This window comes from Mesoplodon mirus (assembly GCF_964341445.2).
Source record: "Mesoplodon mirus genome assembly, chromosome: 5".
NCBI lineage: Eukaryota > Metazoa > Chordata > Mammalia > Artiodactyla > Ziphiidae > Mesoplodon > Mesoplodon mirus.
This window is the reverse complement of record NC_138980.1, coordinates 68,216,868-68,235,664: the sequence shown is the minus strand read 5'-3', so window position 1 is coordinate 68,235,664 and position 18,797 is coordinate 68,216,868. Positions and strand designations below refer to the sequence as shown.

The 18,797-nt window shown below is 40.8% G+C and overlaps 2 protein-coding genes across 2 annotated transcripts in view; one reads left to right on the top strand and one right to left on the bottom strand.

Moving 5' to 3' along the window:
• Positions 1-18,797, top strand: part of CTNNA1 (catenin alpha 1) — a 183,265-nt gene that overhangs the window by 112,313 nt on the left and 52,155 nt on the right. The window lies entirely within an intron of this gene.
• LRRTM2 (leucine rich repeat transmembrane neuronal 2) lies at positions 5,707-11,898 on the bottom strand. Its single transcript, XM_082621611.1, has 2 exons — positions 11,483-11,898; positions 5,707-11,122 (listed from the first exon to the last, which is right to left on the bottom strand). The coding sequence occupies exons 1-2, from the start codon at positions 11,484-11,486 to the stop codon at positions 9,576-9,578; spliced, it is 1,551 nt and encodes a 516-aa protein (XP_082477737.1). The 5' UTR covers positions 11,487-11,898; the 3' UTR covers positions 5,707-9,575.

Genomic DNA, 18,797 nt, shown 5'->3' with positions numbered 1-18,797 from the left:
TTGGAAGTTGATGGCAAGTGTCAGAGAGCAGTTTTGCACCCACTGGCCTGAAGGGATTGTCAGGAGATGAGGGAGATGTGGTGACCTGACACTGTCCCAAGATGTCTACAGGAGTATGCTGAGGGTAGTAGATTCTTTTCTCTTCTTTATCCCTGCCATTATTTTCCCTTGTGAATTTCAAGGGAGAGTTAGGGAGGTTGATCAGAGAGAAGGTAGCATTGTCAGGGTCACTTCTGAACCCAGTTCTTAGTGTGTGCCATGAGCGACAGTCGTAGCATGGGGTGCCTGATGCTCTCGTCTTTTTCTCTATTTGGAGCAAAAACTATGGCAGAACGTACTTTCAAGTGAAAGGTCAGTGTTTTTGTGGCCAGTTCATTGGAATCCTGACAAAACTGGTATGAAATTTTAGAGCACAGATGAGGGAAGTAAGGATTACTACCTGTTATCTTGAGAATTCTATATTTCTGAAACTTTTACAACCATGACCTATGTACCTGTGTCCTTTATGCCCCAAGGCATGTTCCCCACCCCCACATAAAACCAGCAAAATAGCTATTAATAATAAAGATGTGAAGAGTGTTAGGGATTTTATTTAGTCAGAGAGCTGGATGAGTGCTAATTATTAAGAGCAAAAAGGGCACTGTCCTTCAATGACTGGTATTTCTTGTCTTTTGAAAGTAAAAGCAAAGTGAATAAACATATTTGTTACTTGAATCTATACAAAGGGAAGGGTATACTGAGAAGACAACTCAGATGTGTAATTGTGTTTCTAACAGTATTTTCCAAGTTGTATGGATTAGTTTGCAGCTGACAGACACTTGGTTTTGTGGAGTTGAGGAGTATTTTTGAAATTATGGCTATTTCTTAAAAAGGGGTTGCTTAGCACTGGATATACTACAACTGAACAGTTTCCCCCCAATAATGTTGTTTATCCTTGGAGTTTTGGAAACCATGAAGAGAAGGAGAAATGTGAAAAGCTTGTTTATGTGGTGATAAAAGAGGAAGGAGAACAAGCCTAGGGTCAAGAGATGGGGAAAGTGCAGAAAAGTTGCAGGTGAAGGAGCAGTTAAGGTAATTTGCCTTGTTGGATAAACTGGATCATGATCTTGGGGAAGACAATGTCAAGAAAGAAGTTCTTGAGTTGAAAAATCTGGGCCATAAGATCTGTAGGTTCTGATATGACCAAATGTGTGTCTTCATTCAGACAGGTTAATTCTGCACAAGCTTTATATTTAATAGAGATTTTGGTAATATGGAGGATCACTGTACAACAGTCATGAAACATATCCTCCTGGATTGACGGGTTATCTTTGTCTTTTAAAATTCTCATACTTCCCTTGCTCAGATCCCTCAATAATTCTGACAAACCTGCCTAGGAACCAATCTGCCACAATTGGATGGGCTGCTTCCTAAATTAGATGTGGTAGGCTTGAAGTACATTTTTTCCTAAGCAAAAAAACCCGAACATAATAGGGATCCTTAATTCTGAGTTATGTATTTTGTACTAAAATAAAATTGTCAGAGGCCGAGATATCAATGAGATTATTTTATATTTATTTTGAAAAACAGAATCTGTTTGTGATAATGGATAGTATGTGCTGTCCTATATAATTTTACTGAACAAGGAAAGACATTACTTGATTTTTAAGTGACTGTCTTACCCAGAAGGAATTTTGGAATTATGGATTCTAAATCTTTTGAAATTTAGCCTTGATTCATAAAGCCAAACCAAAGTAATGTCATGACTAATATAATAGTACATTTATATAAAGCAGATTACTTGACTATGAGATAATTGGTCAGTTCTATATCAATATTAGATACAAAAAGTGTATCCAGGTTATTGGCTTATTAAAAGCTCTCGCTGGGCTTCCGTGGTGGTGCAGTGGTTGAGGGTCCGCCTGCTGATGCAGGGGACATGGGTTCGTGCCCCGGTCCGGGAAGATCCCACATGCCGCAGAGCGGCTAGGCCTGTGAGCCATGGCCGCTGAGCCTGCGCATCCGGAGCCTGTGCTCCGCGACGGGAGAGGCCACAACGGTGAGAGGCCCGCGTACTGCAAAAAAAAAAAAAAAAAGCTCTTGCTAATTGTCAATATTCATTTTAGATACTATACATTAACTTAGTGAGGGAAGTAATACTAGAAAGTAGAGAGTTTCAGGGAGCAACTCAGGGGCCTAACATGTCTTTAATGTGATTATATTCTCTACTCAGTGGATCTCTCTCATCTAGTTCTCCACATACTGTTACTAAAAATAGCAAACATTTGTTAAATATTTACTGTGTTCAGGACTTTCTCAGGACTTTACATGTATTAAATTCCCTTTTGGTTGTTACTGCTATTAATTCCAACTTAAGGGTGAGAGACCCAAGGCACAGTGAGGCTGATGGACTTGTCCAGGGTGACAGGCCCAAGTGTGGGGCAGGTCTCTGAACACAGGTCTCTATTTGCTCCTGTTGAAACCTAGGAGGTTTTGCTAACGGCATACAGAATGGGTTTTAAATTTTTAAAGAGACTGTTAAATTTCTGACAGCTATTCAGACCATTGAACGCTTTATCTTTTTAAATGTGTTCTTTCTTTGGAAATTTGTTATCATCTTATAGATTCTTACCCAAGGAGAACATTTATGATTATCATCAGCATAACTAGAGATGATGCATGAAATGTGCTTCTCTTCATTTGTAATGTAGTGGAAGAGTTTTAAATTTTAAATTGTACTCCTAGCCTAGAAGATTTATAACGTAATGGATTAGGAATTTACTGGGTGTCCCTTATGTGATGGAACCCTCTAGTTTGGGTCCCAGGGATGTGATAAGGAGGAAACATGAACTGTTCTTCCAAGTAGGTGCATATTCATTCTTGCTGACTTTATAGGCTCTTGCCTTGGGTCACAACAAAGGTTAGATCATACCACAAAGCATGCATCATGCTTGTGTAGCCTCCTTTCCCATAGTTTTTTCAAGGGTTGACATGAAAAACATGTCTGCCTGTTCTCTGAAAGCTCCTTGGGGATATTGTCTGACATGTTTCCTTATTGTTCCTAAAGCTGGCTCTATTTTAAAGATAATTCACAGACTTTTGCATTTGTGTCATTCCCCCCAAATAAACCAATGTGCTTTCTTTATCAGACGAAAGCTGTTGATTTTCTTCTTTGCCTTGGCCAGGAAGATCAAGGCCCAATTAGAATATACTAGTGTATACTAGAATTGTTTCATTGCTCTGTTAGGGCTTTTTTGTGAGTTAACCAAAATGGTTTAGGATCGGTGAAATTGCTATACTCAACACAATATTTGCAATATAATTTCAAGAGATTCTTGCATCCTATGAAACATATCCTGGACCCTTAGAATGAAGAATCCATGCTTTTGATCTTTTTACATCCTTATTTCAATCATTCTGTACATATGAATGTATTTTGCTAAGTTTCCTTGACTTTTAGGCTATATGTAAATGATAAATACATTGTTTTCAGAGATCTTTAGGTGCTGAGCACTTACCCTCTATGTATTTGGCAGTGAGGCCATAGGAAACGTTTTTGTTTATCACAGGAGGAACTTTTTTGGTTCTCATGATAATGAAGCATATAAATGGCTGTAGAGTTTTTATCTGATTTGCCAGAAAAAGCAACCTGGAGATTTTGTGTGTGTGTGTGTGTGTGTGCGTGCACGCGCGCGCACACTTAGTAGAAATACCAGGTCCTAAAGATGGAGTTTTTGTGCACTGAGCACAATTGTGAATGGATATTCAGTAAAGTTATGACATTTTTATATCTCTTCGCTGTGGTTCTTGGTGAAGTCTCTTCATGGAAGTTGTGAAAAGGCTTTGGGAATTGTCTCTGGGGCTGCAGTTTTAAAATCTGGTTCCCAAATGAGGGAAGAGCCTTCTCTCTTTGGGTGGTGGTAGAGCCATTGGCCCCTGCCTTCAGGATTGCAGGATTGTTGTTCACAGGTGCTCCTTCATGTTGGAGGTCCTGAGATGAAGGATGGGCTAGCTTTGCTCTTGGCCTCCATGTTTAAAAGGAGGGTATATTCACTTGGTGGGCTTTGCAGGAAAGCATGTTTCATTGTACTTGCCTTTGGAGATGTTTTGCTCTTTAATGTCTCCTTCAGATAGAGCTTCAGGGAGGCTCAGCATCTGTCCCTTAGAAGTGTTCCCAAAACATTGGCTAGTGAGGAGAACTCATGCTAAGGGGAGATGTGGGAATAGCTGTCATTTTCACCTCTTTTCCCCTTCTTTCTTTGTAAAAGACAATTTGTAGTACATTTTGTCTCTCTAAGGGAGACTCGAGTACCCAGCTGGTTAGATATATTTAAAGAAAGAAAAAAAAAATCTCTTCATACAGACCTTGAAGAATTCTATTATAAATCTGAGTGGGAACCTGAGAATGCTGTGGCATACAGGCAAAACTAATTAAAATAACTGATAAAGAAATCAGATGTAGCTTTACATGGGATTTTCAAGATTAAAATGTACGAGAATTATGTTAATAAGCTCTGCTTTTAACTCTATAAAGGATAGGAACTCATTCCTTTGTGCAACTTGAAAGTACTATCACCTGTGCCCTCTAGTGCATACTGGATGAGTTAGTTTGACAGTAAAATTCTGTATTGTGTTTCCTGCCTCTGCCCTAATTCTGCTGAGGTTCCTGGTGTAAGAATTCCCTTAGCCTCTCTGATCCCCTCATCCCTAGGTGTTTATTCCTGCCTGTCTGGTCCTGTTGTACTGCTCCTGGCCTGGAGAATTAGTAAGGTCATCCTGGCAAGTACAGCGACCTGTGGCAGTCAATTCTCAAGGCCAGGGCAGTTTCTGCCCCCAGTGCTGCCGAGGCAAAGCATGCTGTCCTGAGGATGTTTATGCCAAGCAAGGGAGACTAGTTAAAAATCTTCCCTCCCTTTCCCCTATCCATACTTACTGAGCTGGTGTCTGGGATAGAGTGGGTTATGTAGGGATCCTAGAGACCCCAGCATGGTCAGCACCTGTGGACCTCCCTCCCAGGAGTGGTGTGCAAGGTACTGCTAGGATCTACCCCAACAGATCCCTGAGGTAGAGGCCAAGTTACTGTTTGCTGGGTATAGGCAATCAAGTACCTTTTTGAAGTTCCCCAGGCTGTGGCTGAACACAGGGGAGGGTGGGGAATGGCGGCCAACCTTAGGCCCTGTGAGCCCCACAGACAGCTGTTTGTCCACTTGCTAAGGCTTGTGACAGAGCAGCTTCTTATTGCATGACTGCTGTTTACTGGCATGGTGGCTTTTTAGCCAGCCCTCCCCTCCCTGCCTTACTTCCTAGCCTAGTTTTGCCTGTCTCCGAATGAAAACAGGTGATGATTAGCTGCCCTTTTTCCAACTGGCACATTTGGCATTGTAGAGAGCATGGTACAAAACAACTGTTCATTTAAGGTTTCTATATCTGTCATAAATGAGTTTTCAACTTTCACATGTCAAAATTGATAGGTTACCAAGGAAAAGCTTTGGAAAAAAAAGAAAGACATTGGCTGTTTACAGTATACACAATTTTAATAACAAAACTTCCCTGTACACTGCACTTGGTTACCCCCCCACCCCCACCGCCCCAGTATAATCGTATTTTCTTCCCACCCTCCCAACCCACTTGACCACCTCCCACCCCCACCCACCCACCCAGATGGCTTAGGGTGATTGAACACAATAGGTTTGGACTGTACTTTCAGTTTCCAGTTTCAGTGTTGATAGGAATGTTCATCAAACATTCCATAGATCAGGCTTTTAAAAAATTACCAAGGAAGAATAGGTTAATTGAAGGAGTCGCAGACATTTCCAAATGTCTGCAATAGCAGTATGAAAGCTTAAACAGTCATTTACTACTCGTTTTTTGCCTTAAATTATTTAAGTACTATGAGTTTCCCTAGGTTAGGAACAGAAATATTTAATTATCTGTGGATGGCCTTATCACTTTTGTCTTCTTTTTCTGGTTGAAGCAATTTAACCAATAAGGTATGAAAAGCATGTCCCAAAACAGATTTTTGAGACCAGTCTGTCATTGTATTGCTTTATTAGGAAAATGATCATGTAAGTCATCTTCTAAAAATAATATTTCAAAATTTCATACTGATATCCACACTTTGGAGAGAACGGGACATTTATAGCTCCCCCCTCATCGTTGCGTAGGAAGTATGCCTTAAGAAAATGATACGCCTGTTTTGAATTTTAGGATTAAGACCTCATGCTACCTAGGGTTCATTTTTATTGGAAAGAGTCTAGCTCTTGGTGACTAGCATTAGAATAAGCAGATGGATTTTAATAATTAGTGGAGTGGGAAAGTTCAATCAATTCCATTCAATGAATCGGTACAGAAATTAACTTAGGCACATTAAGAAATTACATGTGTTAGTGCAGATTTTTGGCTTAAAAAATTAGTATCTTTGCTATTTGATGTTGGCAGTGGGTATTCTCTGAGTGGTGTAAGGATTTGCAAATTTATCAGCTCACTCTCCTGTCAGAAAGGTGATTGAAATCCCTGGCAAGCTACAGAAATGAATATAAATGATTCCAAACTAGCTCTTGGTTACTAGGTGGGTACAGTATCATAGCCTTTGTTAGCTTGCTTTTTCCAGAGATTTAATTATTTTTCTGTTTTTTAAGTGGTCATTTTCCTCTAATCTTGAAAGTGAAAAAAGGGAGAGGGGACGTTGAAGAGGATAAAACGACAGCAAAAACAAAAGGCCTAACATTATATTACCAGGATCTGCAGTGTAGTTGTGATGCTCTTCCACCCGAGCCAGTTGGTAAAGAGAGCACATATGACTAACAGCCTCATCTTCAAACCTGTGCTGATACCAAAACACAAATAGACCAAAATTAAAAGAAATTCTGCCTTCTATAGGCAATTGAAAAGGGAAGTTTGCACTTTAAACGGACAAGGAAAATGCTATTTGGCACTGTTATTCACTTTTCTCAGAGAGCATTGCCCAAAAAATGAAGGGCCAAAAAAAATCTGTTAATTTTCAACTGAAAAGTATGCCTTGGTGGCCTTGGCTATGCTGTTCCCCTGAATTACTAAATGGCTTGCTTTTCCAATTTTCTTTCCTACATACATTAAGGATTTTGCCAATTGACGGTCCATTTCACTAACTGTAATCTTTAGGATTAATGTGGGGACTCCCAGCCACTATTTCTCACCCTTCTGCTCACAGTTTTAATTAATTTTAGGTTGTGGTTGAAATGATGGAAACTACTTCTCTGCTATCCTCCAGGGCTAGTGGAATCTTGTGTGTCTAGGACACAGTTGTATTGTGATAAAGTTGTTCTCTGACAAATGGCCATGGTTACCCTGATAAATGGGTTGGTAAATTTTAGCTTGTGGAGCTCTCATTTGTAATGGGGCTTCTGATCCAGCCCTTCTGTAAGGAAGCTGTGAGACGTGCTCTGTGCCGTAAAATCAGCTTCTGTCCTTGCCCAGGCAGGCCTAGTGTCTGGTTTAACAAGAGGTGAAATGCTCAATGCTCAGGATCAGCTGAGACGGGCTGAGACTTTGCCAAACTAATCTACCCACCTTAAAAATTGTAGAGAGCACATTCTTACCATAATTTGTGATCTTGTCTGCTTTTTACTGAGACACATTTTCTTTGAAATGTACGTAGACATCCCTCTCTTAGTATTAAATCTCATGGATTAAACTGTAATCTTAACATGTTTCAATTCAATCTTGGGGAAGAAATATGCCTTGAATGAAAGATATCATGTTAAGTAAAAGATAACTTTTTTTATGGTAGTGGTTTTCTCTAAGAAGTTATGTCTTTTTTCTCATCAGCAAATGTCAGTTGTAAAAATGCTCATTCTTCTAAAATCAAGTCAGTAGTCTAATTTCATGGTTTTTGCTACTACATACATGGAACCTCATTTATGGAAAAATTCTGTGTCAATTGGTAACTTGCATCTAAATTCTAAATATGTCATAGTTTCTCCATAGAAATCATAATGGAAGAAACAAAGTACTTGTGACTCTTTTCTACACGAAAAGTGTGGCATCATAATGATTTTTAAATTTCTGAACATCTATATTAATACCAGAGAACCTCCCCGCCTCCCCTTTCCAGCTGCAGGTCCCCGGGCCTTGCCCTGTTTGATGCAGATCATGTATAGTTGCCCATTTGCTTGGCTGCCTTTTAACTTTGCTAACCTGTTTCAGCAAGAGTCATATTTCAAAATGCTGCCTTTCTCTTTCATCTCCTCACCTCCTTCGAGTTACCACTGTGTGGCTGCATAGGCATATGTTGTGTTCTGTCTTGAGACGGTTTGCCTCAGATATGTGTTGTTCCCTTCACTTAGAAGGACCTGCTCTTACAGTAAGAATAGGTATCCATTAAAAGGTCAAAATTTAGCATATAATATTTATAAAGTGATTTTTTTTCAAGGTTCCTTTAAAATTTATTCTAACAAGAATCAGTATTATGCCTGTTGCTAGCCAGTTATTTTTAATTTGGCTCTTTGAGGCCTGAAGATCAGGAAAAGGCAGAAGAAAGAGGTTTAAACCCCTTTGTCAAGGCATCTTTGATCATGGCAGTTGAGGGAGAGATGGAGGTGGGGGGTGGATGACAGGGGGAGAAAGAGAGAGACTGGGAGAGAGAGTGTATTTGTGTGTGTGCTTTCAAACTAGAGTGAGCAGCTGGTCATAGGATTGCTAAATTGACTCAGTTTATCTCTTTTCTCTCCAAAATAATTTCTAAATCTTTTTTCACATATAAATGTATATATAGGATTTAGTAAACTAATTAGTAAAGTGATAATTTAACACTAGTTTAAAGTAAGTATCTAAATGCCACAAAAATCAACATGTCCATTATAAGTCAAACTAGAGATATGAAACGAAGTCAGTGTAATTATTTAGTATTGATTTCATTGTAATGAGACCTTTTCACAATCACTTGGATTCATTGTTTAAATATATTAAAGAGTCCCTCAACTTATTAGAATTACATAAAGGGTTCTGATTTCATGATATGGACTTTGATAATATCTATTAACCCAGGCAAAAACTCTGGAAGAAGAGTGTTTAATATTGACCAGTCTTCAGCATATGTGAAATTCTACTCCCCACGCTGGCAGTAAATAATAGGTTTGAGTAAATACCAAATTATCATACAAGAGAACTTTGCTAAGTCTCCTTTTAAGCAGCAAGCCAGTTGTGGTACTTGGGGTAGAGAGCAATGATCAAACAAGTATTGATCCATATCTCTTTCTGCTCAGTAGCTTCTTTCCAAACTGTTTTCAGTAGAAAAAAATAGCATATGGAGACCTTAGTGTAAATGTTTACCCACAGTAGCGTATAATTACATACATGAAGTGTCTTATTTTGAAGTAAGCATTTTTAGACTTTCCAACAAGAGTGCAAATTAATGTGAGCATCGCTTCATTTAACACTTAAAGTATGGTTTCATTAAAAAAAATTAAAAATACTTCAACACGTCAGAAACCTAAGTCTCCACTTGGTTTGGAAAAATTAGCCTTATTGTCACCATTGGTAAAAATTAGATATGTATTTAGCCCCTACTATGTAAAATAGGTTACTTATCTGATGTGATTTTTGATGATGGGTAGATATTATACTTCACATTCTTTGTATGGCAGCTGCTGACACTTGCACTGTCCATAACCATTAATGATGATGAAAGGTCCTTCATGGGTGGGTTCATATTCATTATATGGTCCTTGGTCTGACATGTTTGACATATGGAGTCGTGTTTGGGATCGGAGCTGCCTGTGGTTCTGAATCATTGAGCACTGCCTAATTCTTCTTAAAGTGGGAGGGCAGCACTTCCTGGAGATGAACACTATAAAAATAATAAAAAAGAAAGAAAACAATAAAGCCATTGTTCCCGTAATTACCCGCTGAGTGAAGATGGCATTGTCTGGTTCGGGAAAGTGTTCCTCAGTAGTAACTGCTATGCCCGCAGTAGTTGGGATTTCTTTGTCTCCCACATGGTAACTTGATGAGCTTATTCTTTTTGTATATTCAGTGGTTGGATCTTTATAAGTTGTAGCCATGGCGGTGACAGTGGTTGATAAATTCCAGCAGAGCTGAAATCCGTGGACTGCATCTAGTATATCCTCTCCTTGGGTGTGGTCGGGGCTGTGGCATAGGATGGAATGCTCCCACCGACCTTGGAAACTGCCCAGCCAGGAGGCCAAAGCACATATTCGAGGGCTGCATTCCCACAGATTGCCAGAGAGGCCAACGGTTGTGAGGGATCTCAGGGAGTTTAAGATCTTGGAATCAAGGCTGTTTAACTTGTTGTTATCCATGAGGAGTATTTTAAGATTAGGCATCGTTTCAAACACTGTCAGGTCGATGGCTTTTATTTCATTTCCAGTCAGGTCTAGCTTTTCTAAAGTGCCCCAGGTCCACTCCATCCCACACGTCAAGTTGCTAATTTTGTTCCATTGTAAGAAGAGTGTGTGCAGACTGCTTAGCCGTAGGAAATGAGCAAAATTAATCTTCGTCAGCTGGTTGTGCTCTAGGTGAAGCTCTCTCAGTTTGATTAATCCTGCAAATCCATTGCGAGCCAAACTTCGCAAACGGTTTGTGCTCAAATCCAGAAACTCCAGACTACGACAGTCCCAGAACAGGCGTACTGGGATAGTCCGCAGGGAGTTGGACCGTAAATGCAAGGTCTGTAGCTTCCGGAGGCCATAGAAGAGCTCTGGGTGCAGAGATGACAGCTGATTAAAAGACAGGTCCAAATTTTGCAGGTTAATCAGTTGGGTAAAAGTTGTGTTTGGTAAATAAAATATTTTGTTGGAACTTAAGATTAATTCCTTAAGTTTATATAGTCCTTGAAAAGCATCTTCTTTTACTGTTGATATTTGATTATGGTCTAAGTGGAGCCAGGTAAGTTGACTGAAGCTGGCAAATTGATCCCTTTCAAGCTCTGTGATGTGATTGTGCCTCAGGGACAGGCCCAGAGAGCCCTTGTCTGTGGTGTTTGGCACTGAGTGGAAGCCCTGAGAGTCGCAGTAGAAGAGCAGCTTCTCACAGCGGCATTTGGGTGGACATGCCATACCCAGGGCAGGCAGCATTTTTAAAACCATACTCATTGCATATATTGCTGCCAGCATAGGGGCCCCTAATGGCCACTTGAAATGTAAGCCTGCAGAATATAATTTAAGGAAGACAAGAAGATAGGATATTTTTCAGCAGAGCGTATGGGCTATTAAAACAACAACAACGACAACAACATAACATTATGGCAAAAGATTTCACTACATATAACCTAGTTTTCATTTGCTGCAGAAACACTAACCTTGTTAGTATGACTAGAACAAAACTTAAACCATTAAGAAAGAATATAAAACACATCCTGTCATCAGCAATATATGTTTTTACCTAAACCTCAAAATCCAAAAATGTGACAGTGATCTCCCTCATAAAATGTGAATTCAGTGGCTTATTATTTTAAAAGCGTTGATTCCTTGCTGACTGTACAAGACACATAAATACATGGACTTACCCATTCTTCTGAGCACATTGGAGCCTGCATTCAGTCTCGGCTGTCAGACTCAACGCAGTGAGTCTGTAAAAGGCTCTAACATGCGGGAGCCTTTGACCAGTTTCCTGTTTTCTGTGTCCCAGGCTTTCCGAGTAAAATTGAATCCACCAGGGTGAGTTGTTTTTTCCTTAGGATATTCCTCTCGAAAGCATTGGTTTCATTTTCTGTGACCACTCTGATCCCCTAAATCAGTTTTGAATATGTTATTAATTTCGTCCTCCTCTGACTGCTCAGCTGGTTAACCAAAGCTTCAGCCTCTCCTTTCTGCAGCCGTTAGTTCTCTCGGTCTTAACTTGTTGATGGCAGATGGGCGGCTTGTTGCAGAGAAGAGCTCCTGGAGCAGCATGAGTGCATTTACTGAAAAGCTTTTCCGAGAAACGGCACAAGAATGGATTTGCTTATGTGCTGCGACCACACAGAACTGTATATAGGCTGACGTCACCGGGTGACGTGTCTTTTGTTTGGGTTTTCCAGAAGCTTTACTGTTATAAAGCAGTGTGCTTTGTAACAGTATCGGGGTCGTTGTTAAGACCCCTGATTATAATGAAGCGAGAAAGAAGAACTCCTGACTTAAAAACATGGTATTCCTTCAGTGTAGGAAGCAGCAGTGAGGTTGTAATAAAGGCTGCATTCAAGAAGACCCGTCTGAACAGTGAGTTGGGTTAGCAGAGTGATGATTTTTTAGTGCTTGGGAGAGCCAGTGTTAGACTGCCGATTCTGCAGAGAGATCATCTAAATGGGCAGGAGCCTGCACAATTTATGAAGTGCCGATTTAACAGCAGCCTCTGCAAGTGCCTGCTGCTCTGGTAGTTTGGAAAGCTACTCAATCACCTTGCTGTCATGCTTGGTTAACATAGAAGTATGACTATGATTTGCTTCAAATGTGTTGGTAAACTAGCTAAGTGGGCTTTGTTTCTTTGTCATTAAGAGTTTAACGTCATAAACCAAGAATAAAGGGCAAAAAAAAAAAGGTTGGAAAACAAAGCATTTGGTTATTTTGCTCTTTGAGAATTTCAGGAGAAATCTAATTAAAAAGATTCTCCTTCTCTGTCTTATTTTATATAATAGTGTTTTATCACAGTGCTAATTGAAAAATAATGCTGATTTGATCTTTGGATGTCTTCGTAGGAGAAACGAGTAGGTTGATACAGTCATTTAATATTGCATGCCCTAAGTGTTAACAGTGGAACAAATGATTTAGGACAAGTGGTATAGCGTGGCTGGATTCTGACATGGTCCCTTGTATTTACCTCAGAATTTCACCTACTTCTTCGGCTAAAAGCCTCTACTGCTCTGGGATTGGGGCATTGTGACCCTCAAACAATAGAGCATTTACACACTCAGTAGTGCCTACTGGCACACTTAAGAACTGACTTTGAGTCTTATACTAACTGTTGTTGAAATCTCTCTAGGGAATACAAAAGGTCACTCATACTCTGGAATAGGATTTTTGCTTTGGCTGTTTTTACTTGACCTAACACCATCTTCTCCCTGTCGAATAGTATCACTTTTCAGAATTTGGTTATGACTGTACAGCTCCATGCTTACTATTGTATAAATGTAAAAGATATTTCTACTGTGAGTCAGGGTCATATTCTCAGGCCTGACAAAGGTAAGGCCTTTTATACATCTGACATTATTGATTTGGCCTTCCAGGCCATTTCTCCCATATCATTGGCACTTATCCTTAGTAGGTCTTGTCTCAGACCTGAAGGCAGAAATCTGAAAACTACCCATTGTGTCTGTGAAACCAGAACGTCATCAGTCTGTTGGCTTCCAGGGGCTTTATCACACTGGGCATGTCTAAGAAGTTATTGTCTCAAGGGGTATAGTTTCTGTGTTGGAGTGTGGTGCTAGAGTGAGGACTGGAAGACTCCAAGGTGCCTTCCTCAGGGCTCTGTGGAGACAGCAGCAGCTGCAGGTGTGTAGTTTGGCTCCTCCTAGAAGCAGACCCCAAGGTAGGATTAGAAGTATAAGAATTTTATTGAGGAAAATGCCTGGATGTGTAAAGGGAGAGAGAAGACAGCAGGAATACACTTAGGTCTGGTAGAGTCTAACAACTATGGGGCATGTCTGATACCTCTGAAAGGAGAAGACTGAAGGAAAGACTCTGTGGGCAGTGCAGTTCTAAGATAGTGTGCCCAAGCCAAAGTTACCCATGAGTGGAACCCCTTATTCTCAGGAACTAGTACTCCCACTGTATTCCTGCTTGCTGGTTAAGGAAGGGAGGGAGAGGTCCTGTTTTAGACTTCAAGGATGCCACTCCCCCAACTGACCTTGATCCTTTCCATAGTCTTTCTCTCTTGTAAGCTAGAAGTTCTTAACCTGGGTCCATAATTGGCTTGTAGAATTTTGTTGCTTGTGCATTTTTCTGTGGACAAGGTTTGTTTTTTTTTTTTTTTTAATTTAATTTAATTTTATTTTTTTGCTTTATAACAAATTTAATCAGTTATACATATACATATGTTTCCATATCCCCTCCCTTTTGCGTCTCCCTCCCACCCACCCTTCTGTGGACAAGGTTTAATCAAATTCTTACAGGGTCTGTGACCATAGGTTTCAGAGTGACCGTTCTATAGGAACTTGCTCCCAAAACTTCCAACGAGGGGAGTCTGACAAGGGTGTTAATTTTTTTTTTTTTTTAAGGAAAAGAAGCCCTTGGGATACTGTAAATGCTCTTATTGAAGTCAGCCACCCTCTGATTAAAAAAAAAAAACTTTGCAAGGCAGGAGGAGCTGGATTAAATTCTCCCCTGAAGTAACAACTTTAGTTCCATGTGGAGAAAAGCATTAGGACCAATTGGATTAGAGCAACCATGATTAGGAATGAGTTGTATGTGAAAATTTAGAGGGAAGAACATTTCCTTCCCCTTAAACTCTTGGTTCTTTTCTGCTCTGTAGTCTGCTTGGCCTACTTCTTATACTAACAAATGGAAAACCCTTAAGTTACATGATCCCAATACTGCTATAACAGATTTGTGGGCAAGGAAAATTGCACAGAAAAGCACCAGTGCAATCAAGAGTAATTATTTTTTGATGCATCTGGAGAGTGGGCAGTAATGCCTGCCATATCACAGTACCCAGAGAGCACAGTCCGTCTAGGTCACCAGCCATCTTGCCCACTTGCCCTCTCTTTGGGTTCGAAAGGTTTAGACTGTGGAATCAAAGAAGATGTGAGTTTGTTTTAAAATTGGTTGAAGTACCATAGTTCCTATTGATGGAATTTTTTATCATTTTTTGATCTTTATCTTTCTTTAGCTAAAAGGACTAAAAAACCCATGTTCTTTCTGAATTAAACTTTTTCTTGGTTTCATTTTACAACAGCTTTATTCTGCATACATATGCCTTTGACTTAAAGTGGCAGTACAACCTCTGGAAGGTACTTTCCATATCATCTGTTTCAATTTTCACTGTTTTAGTTGTTTGTGACAAGGCAAAGGACAAGTAAAATCTGGCCCGCCTGTCCTCTCTGTAAATGGTTGTAAGCAAATTAAATGAGTCATGTGGCAGGGCTGAGGTGTTGTAGTTACCTGCATTACTCTACATGATAGTTTGCTTTGAATATATATTGCTAATTAGGGACAAATACTTCCCCACTTGGAGAAGCAGATGTATGGGTATATACATGAAATCTTCTAATTTGTGGTAGAGAGGGAGCTGGATTTTGCTTTATGCTAAGGAGTCAAATGTTTCTTAACTAATCATGCCCGACTCCAAAAATTTTAATACCCCAGCACCCAAAAGTGTGGTTGGGGAAGCACAGAGGTGCTCTGGAGAAGTATGTTAAAATAAACCTTTTTGCTTCCAGTCTTGGTCATCGTTCCTTGGAGATCTCCTTACGATCATCAAAAAGTGATAGACATTTTTAGGGTGGAGATCCAAGATTTGTGGGTCTGAGTATATCCCCTCCTAAGAACCTTTTAGGGTTCTTAGTGGCAGCCACATACTTGGGCCTATACTGTATCAACACCTGTATTAGAGTGAGTGGGTTTTACTAGCCTGTTTTTGGAGGCAGGAAAGAAAGAGGATGGGAGAATATTCTGATAAATCCTAGAGTTGTTCACTGCTTTCAAACGTGTGTATTTGGAGACAAAGATTGACTGTTCTTTTAAACTATTTATTTATTTATTTGCTGTGTTGTGTCTTTGTTGCTGTGCGCGGGCGGGCTTTCTCTAGTTGTGGCAAGTGGGGGCTACTCTTCGTTGCAGTGCGCGGGCTTCTCCTTGTGGTGGCTTCTCTTGTTGCGGAGCACGGGCTCTAGGCTCACAGGCTTCAGTAGTTGTGGCGTGTGGACTCAGTAGTTGTGGCACGCGGGCTTAGTTGCTCTGTGGCATGTGGGATCTTCCCGGATCAGGGCTTGAACCCATGTCCCCTGCATTGGCAGGCAGATTCTTAAACCACTGCGCCACCAGGGAAGTCTGACTATTCTTTAAAATTTTTGATTTGCTCTTTAAAAGCTACTGGGGTTTGGCACTAAACCATTTGTTATCTTCCCAAGAACCAGAACTTATCTGATAGAGGCAGATAGAATATGTAAAGATTGATGGACTTACCAATCTGTCATGTTAGAGATGGGCTAAAGAGTAGTTGATTATCCCAGGTAGAGCCAGAGGATCTGAGAACATTTAAAATTCTAGGCTCTTAGAGTTTCGGTGAAAGCACAGGGGACCACTGTTGAGTGTAAATAAGTATCTCTATTGCTGGGATCTTTCCTTTCAAAAGCCCTTTAAGAAGTAGACTGTCGGGCTTCCCTGGTGGCGCAGTGGTTGAGAGTCTGCCTGCCGATGCAGGGGACACGGGTTCGTTCCCTGGTCCGGGAAGATCCCACATGCCGTGGAGTGGCTGGGCCCGTGAGCCATGGCCGCTGAACCTGCATGTCCGGAGCCTGTGCTCCGCAACGGGAGAGGCCACAACAGTGAGAGGCCCGCGTACCGCCAAAAAAAAAAAAGAAGTAGACTGTCCACGTTAAGCCTACAGAATCCCTATTTTTGACCTCGTCTTTGCCCTCCATTAATTGTGATTTTTAAGTTCTTTTGTTATCTTTATTAAACATGACCGAGAAAGGAGTAGGAAGGAGTGATGGTTACACCAGTGATGATGAGCTGTGTCCCTTTTGATGCTGTGACTTACAAAGTTTGGTTTTGGAGGCATGTGCTTTTTGGCAATTGTTGGTATTGGTGGGGTGGCAGAACTAGGATCATGTGACAGCCTAATTCTGTTAAGCTAGCATTGTGATCTGTGCCCAGGGCTAGAAAATTCAGCAGTAAATTTTGAGGTGATGCACCTTAGGTAAGGGAAGATTTTCCATAGAAGTTTGAGCAGAGGTACATTTAGACCACAAAGATCTTTTATGTCACCTATTGTAGATATCAAACCAACCCAAACCAAACAGAACTATCCTGAGGTCTTGATAAATGCATAGACTTATTGAAATTTGTATTGCCAAGCCCTTTTCTTATTCTTGCTTGCCAGTGGCTTCATCGTGTTCATGTTTCCCCCATCCTCTGTGCCTGGCAGGCTTCGTTTTTTATTCTGAAGTAGAGCCGAGTTTGCTTTTTTTGTTTTGTTTTTAAAGATTTACTTTTTAAAAATTTATTTTTGGCTGTGTTGGGTCTTCGTTGCTGCGTACAGGCTTTCTCTGATTGTGACGAGCAGGGGCTACTCTTTGTTGTGGTGCGTGGGCTTCTCATTCTTATTAAAGAAATTAATTTTGTTTGTGAAATATTTTACAAAGATTTCTTCCAGTTAGTCGTTTGTTTTTTAAAGGTTTTATGGTCTTTGCTATATATACTTAATTTTAATGAATGGCAGAGAATCTTTTCCTTCTCGTTGGAAGGAAAAAAAAAAGTTTGTTCTCCCAGAGGTCACCACCGAAATGGGTAAAATCCTCCAGGAAATTCTAGTTCTTAATACTTTAAAAAAAAATCAGTTACAAACTTAAATGTAATTTCCTGTATGACTTTTACTTACTGCTCTGACCCACTGTTATGTCATTCTGAACTCCTGTCAAGCCCAGCACAGTACAGGGTCTTGCTGAATTAGGGGTTGCTCTGAATTATTTTATCTCAGATTAGAAACCCTCTGAGAGAAGGATTATGGCTAATCCTGCCTACTCCAGTGGATGTAGAGTGCTCAGTAAAGATAGTCTAAATAGATAGAAGTCTGTCCACGCAGGAGGAAGGTGGAATGGCTTCTTCATGCTTCTCTTTTTTTTTTTTTTTTTTTTTTTTGGTACGCGGGCCTCTCACTGCTGCGGCCTCTCCCGTTGCGGAGCACAGGCTCCGGACGCGCAGGCCCAGCGGCCATGGCTCACAGGCCCAGCCGCTCCGTGGCATGTGGGATCCTCCCAGACCGGGGCACGAACCCATGTCCCCTGCATCGGCAGGCGGACTTTCAACCACTGCGCCACCAGGGAAGCCCCATGCTTCTCTTAAAGATTGGTTTTAAAAGCCCTTTCACTGTCTCAGCCAAAACTGTGTTGCTTAGAGGCAGTCCCAGCTAATAACCTTTGCTTCTCCTCAATTCAGCTGATCTTTACTTGTTGAGGAGAAGCTTTATGTTGAAACCCCAAACATACCATATCTTTTTCTTAGAAAGCCCTTTTGTCACTGTGTAGCAGGGGCATACATATCAACATTGAGTGAGTCTAGGTGGTGTCTCTGCTTAGTGGAATAGAGTCTCTCAATTAGGTGGGAACCAAGAGTCACTTATTTTAAAGATTCATTGGGCAAATTTACTTTGGCCTAGCCAAAACTAGAAATACAAAATCATAACAGCCTTAATCTCAAAGAGAAGTAAGATCTTGTTTTACAAATCAGCAAGCCTTCTACTTTCATCAAGCTCATTATTAAGTTTGTAAGCGTGTGTACTCACCCCTATTATATTTTAAATTATTGGAACTGTAAACTTGCTATTTGGACTGGGTTTTTTTTTCTATTTTTTTAAGAGATGCTTTGATGTAAAAGGTGGTCTAGGGTTTCCCTGGTGGCGCAGTGGTTGAGAGTCCGCCTGCCGATGCAGGGGACATGGGTTCATGCCCCGGTCTGGGAAGATCCCACATGCTGTGGAGCGGCTGGGCCCGTGAGCCATGGCCACTGAGCCTGCGCGTCCGGAGCCTGTGCTCCGCAGCGGGAGAGGCCACAACAGTGAGAGGCCCGCATACCGCCAAAAAAAAAGGGGAGGGGTGGTCTGTCTAGTATAACCTAAAAACTTCAGTAAGTAACTGCTTCTGAACTGCTCCCTACTGATTAATGAGGCATAAGCCTCTATTTCCTAAA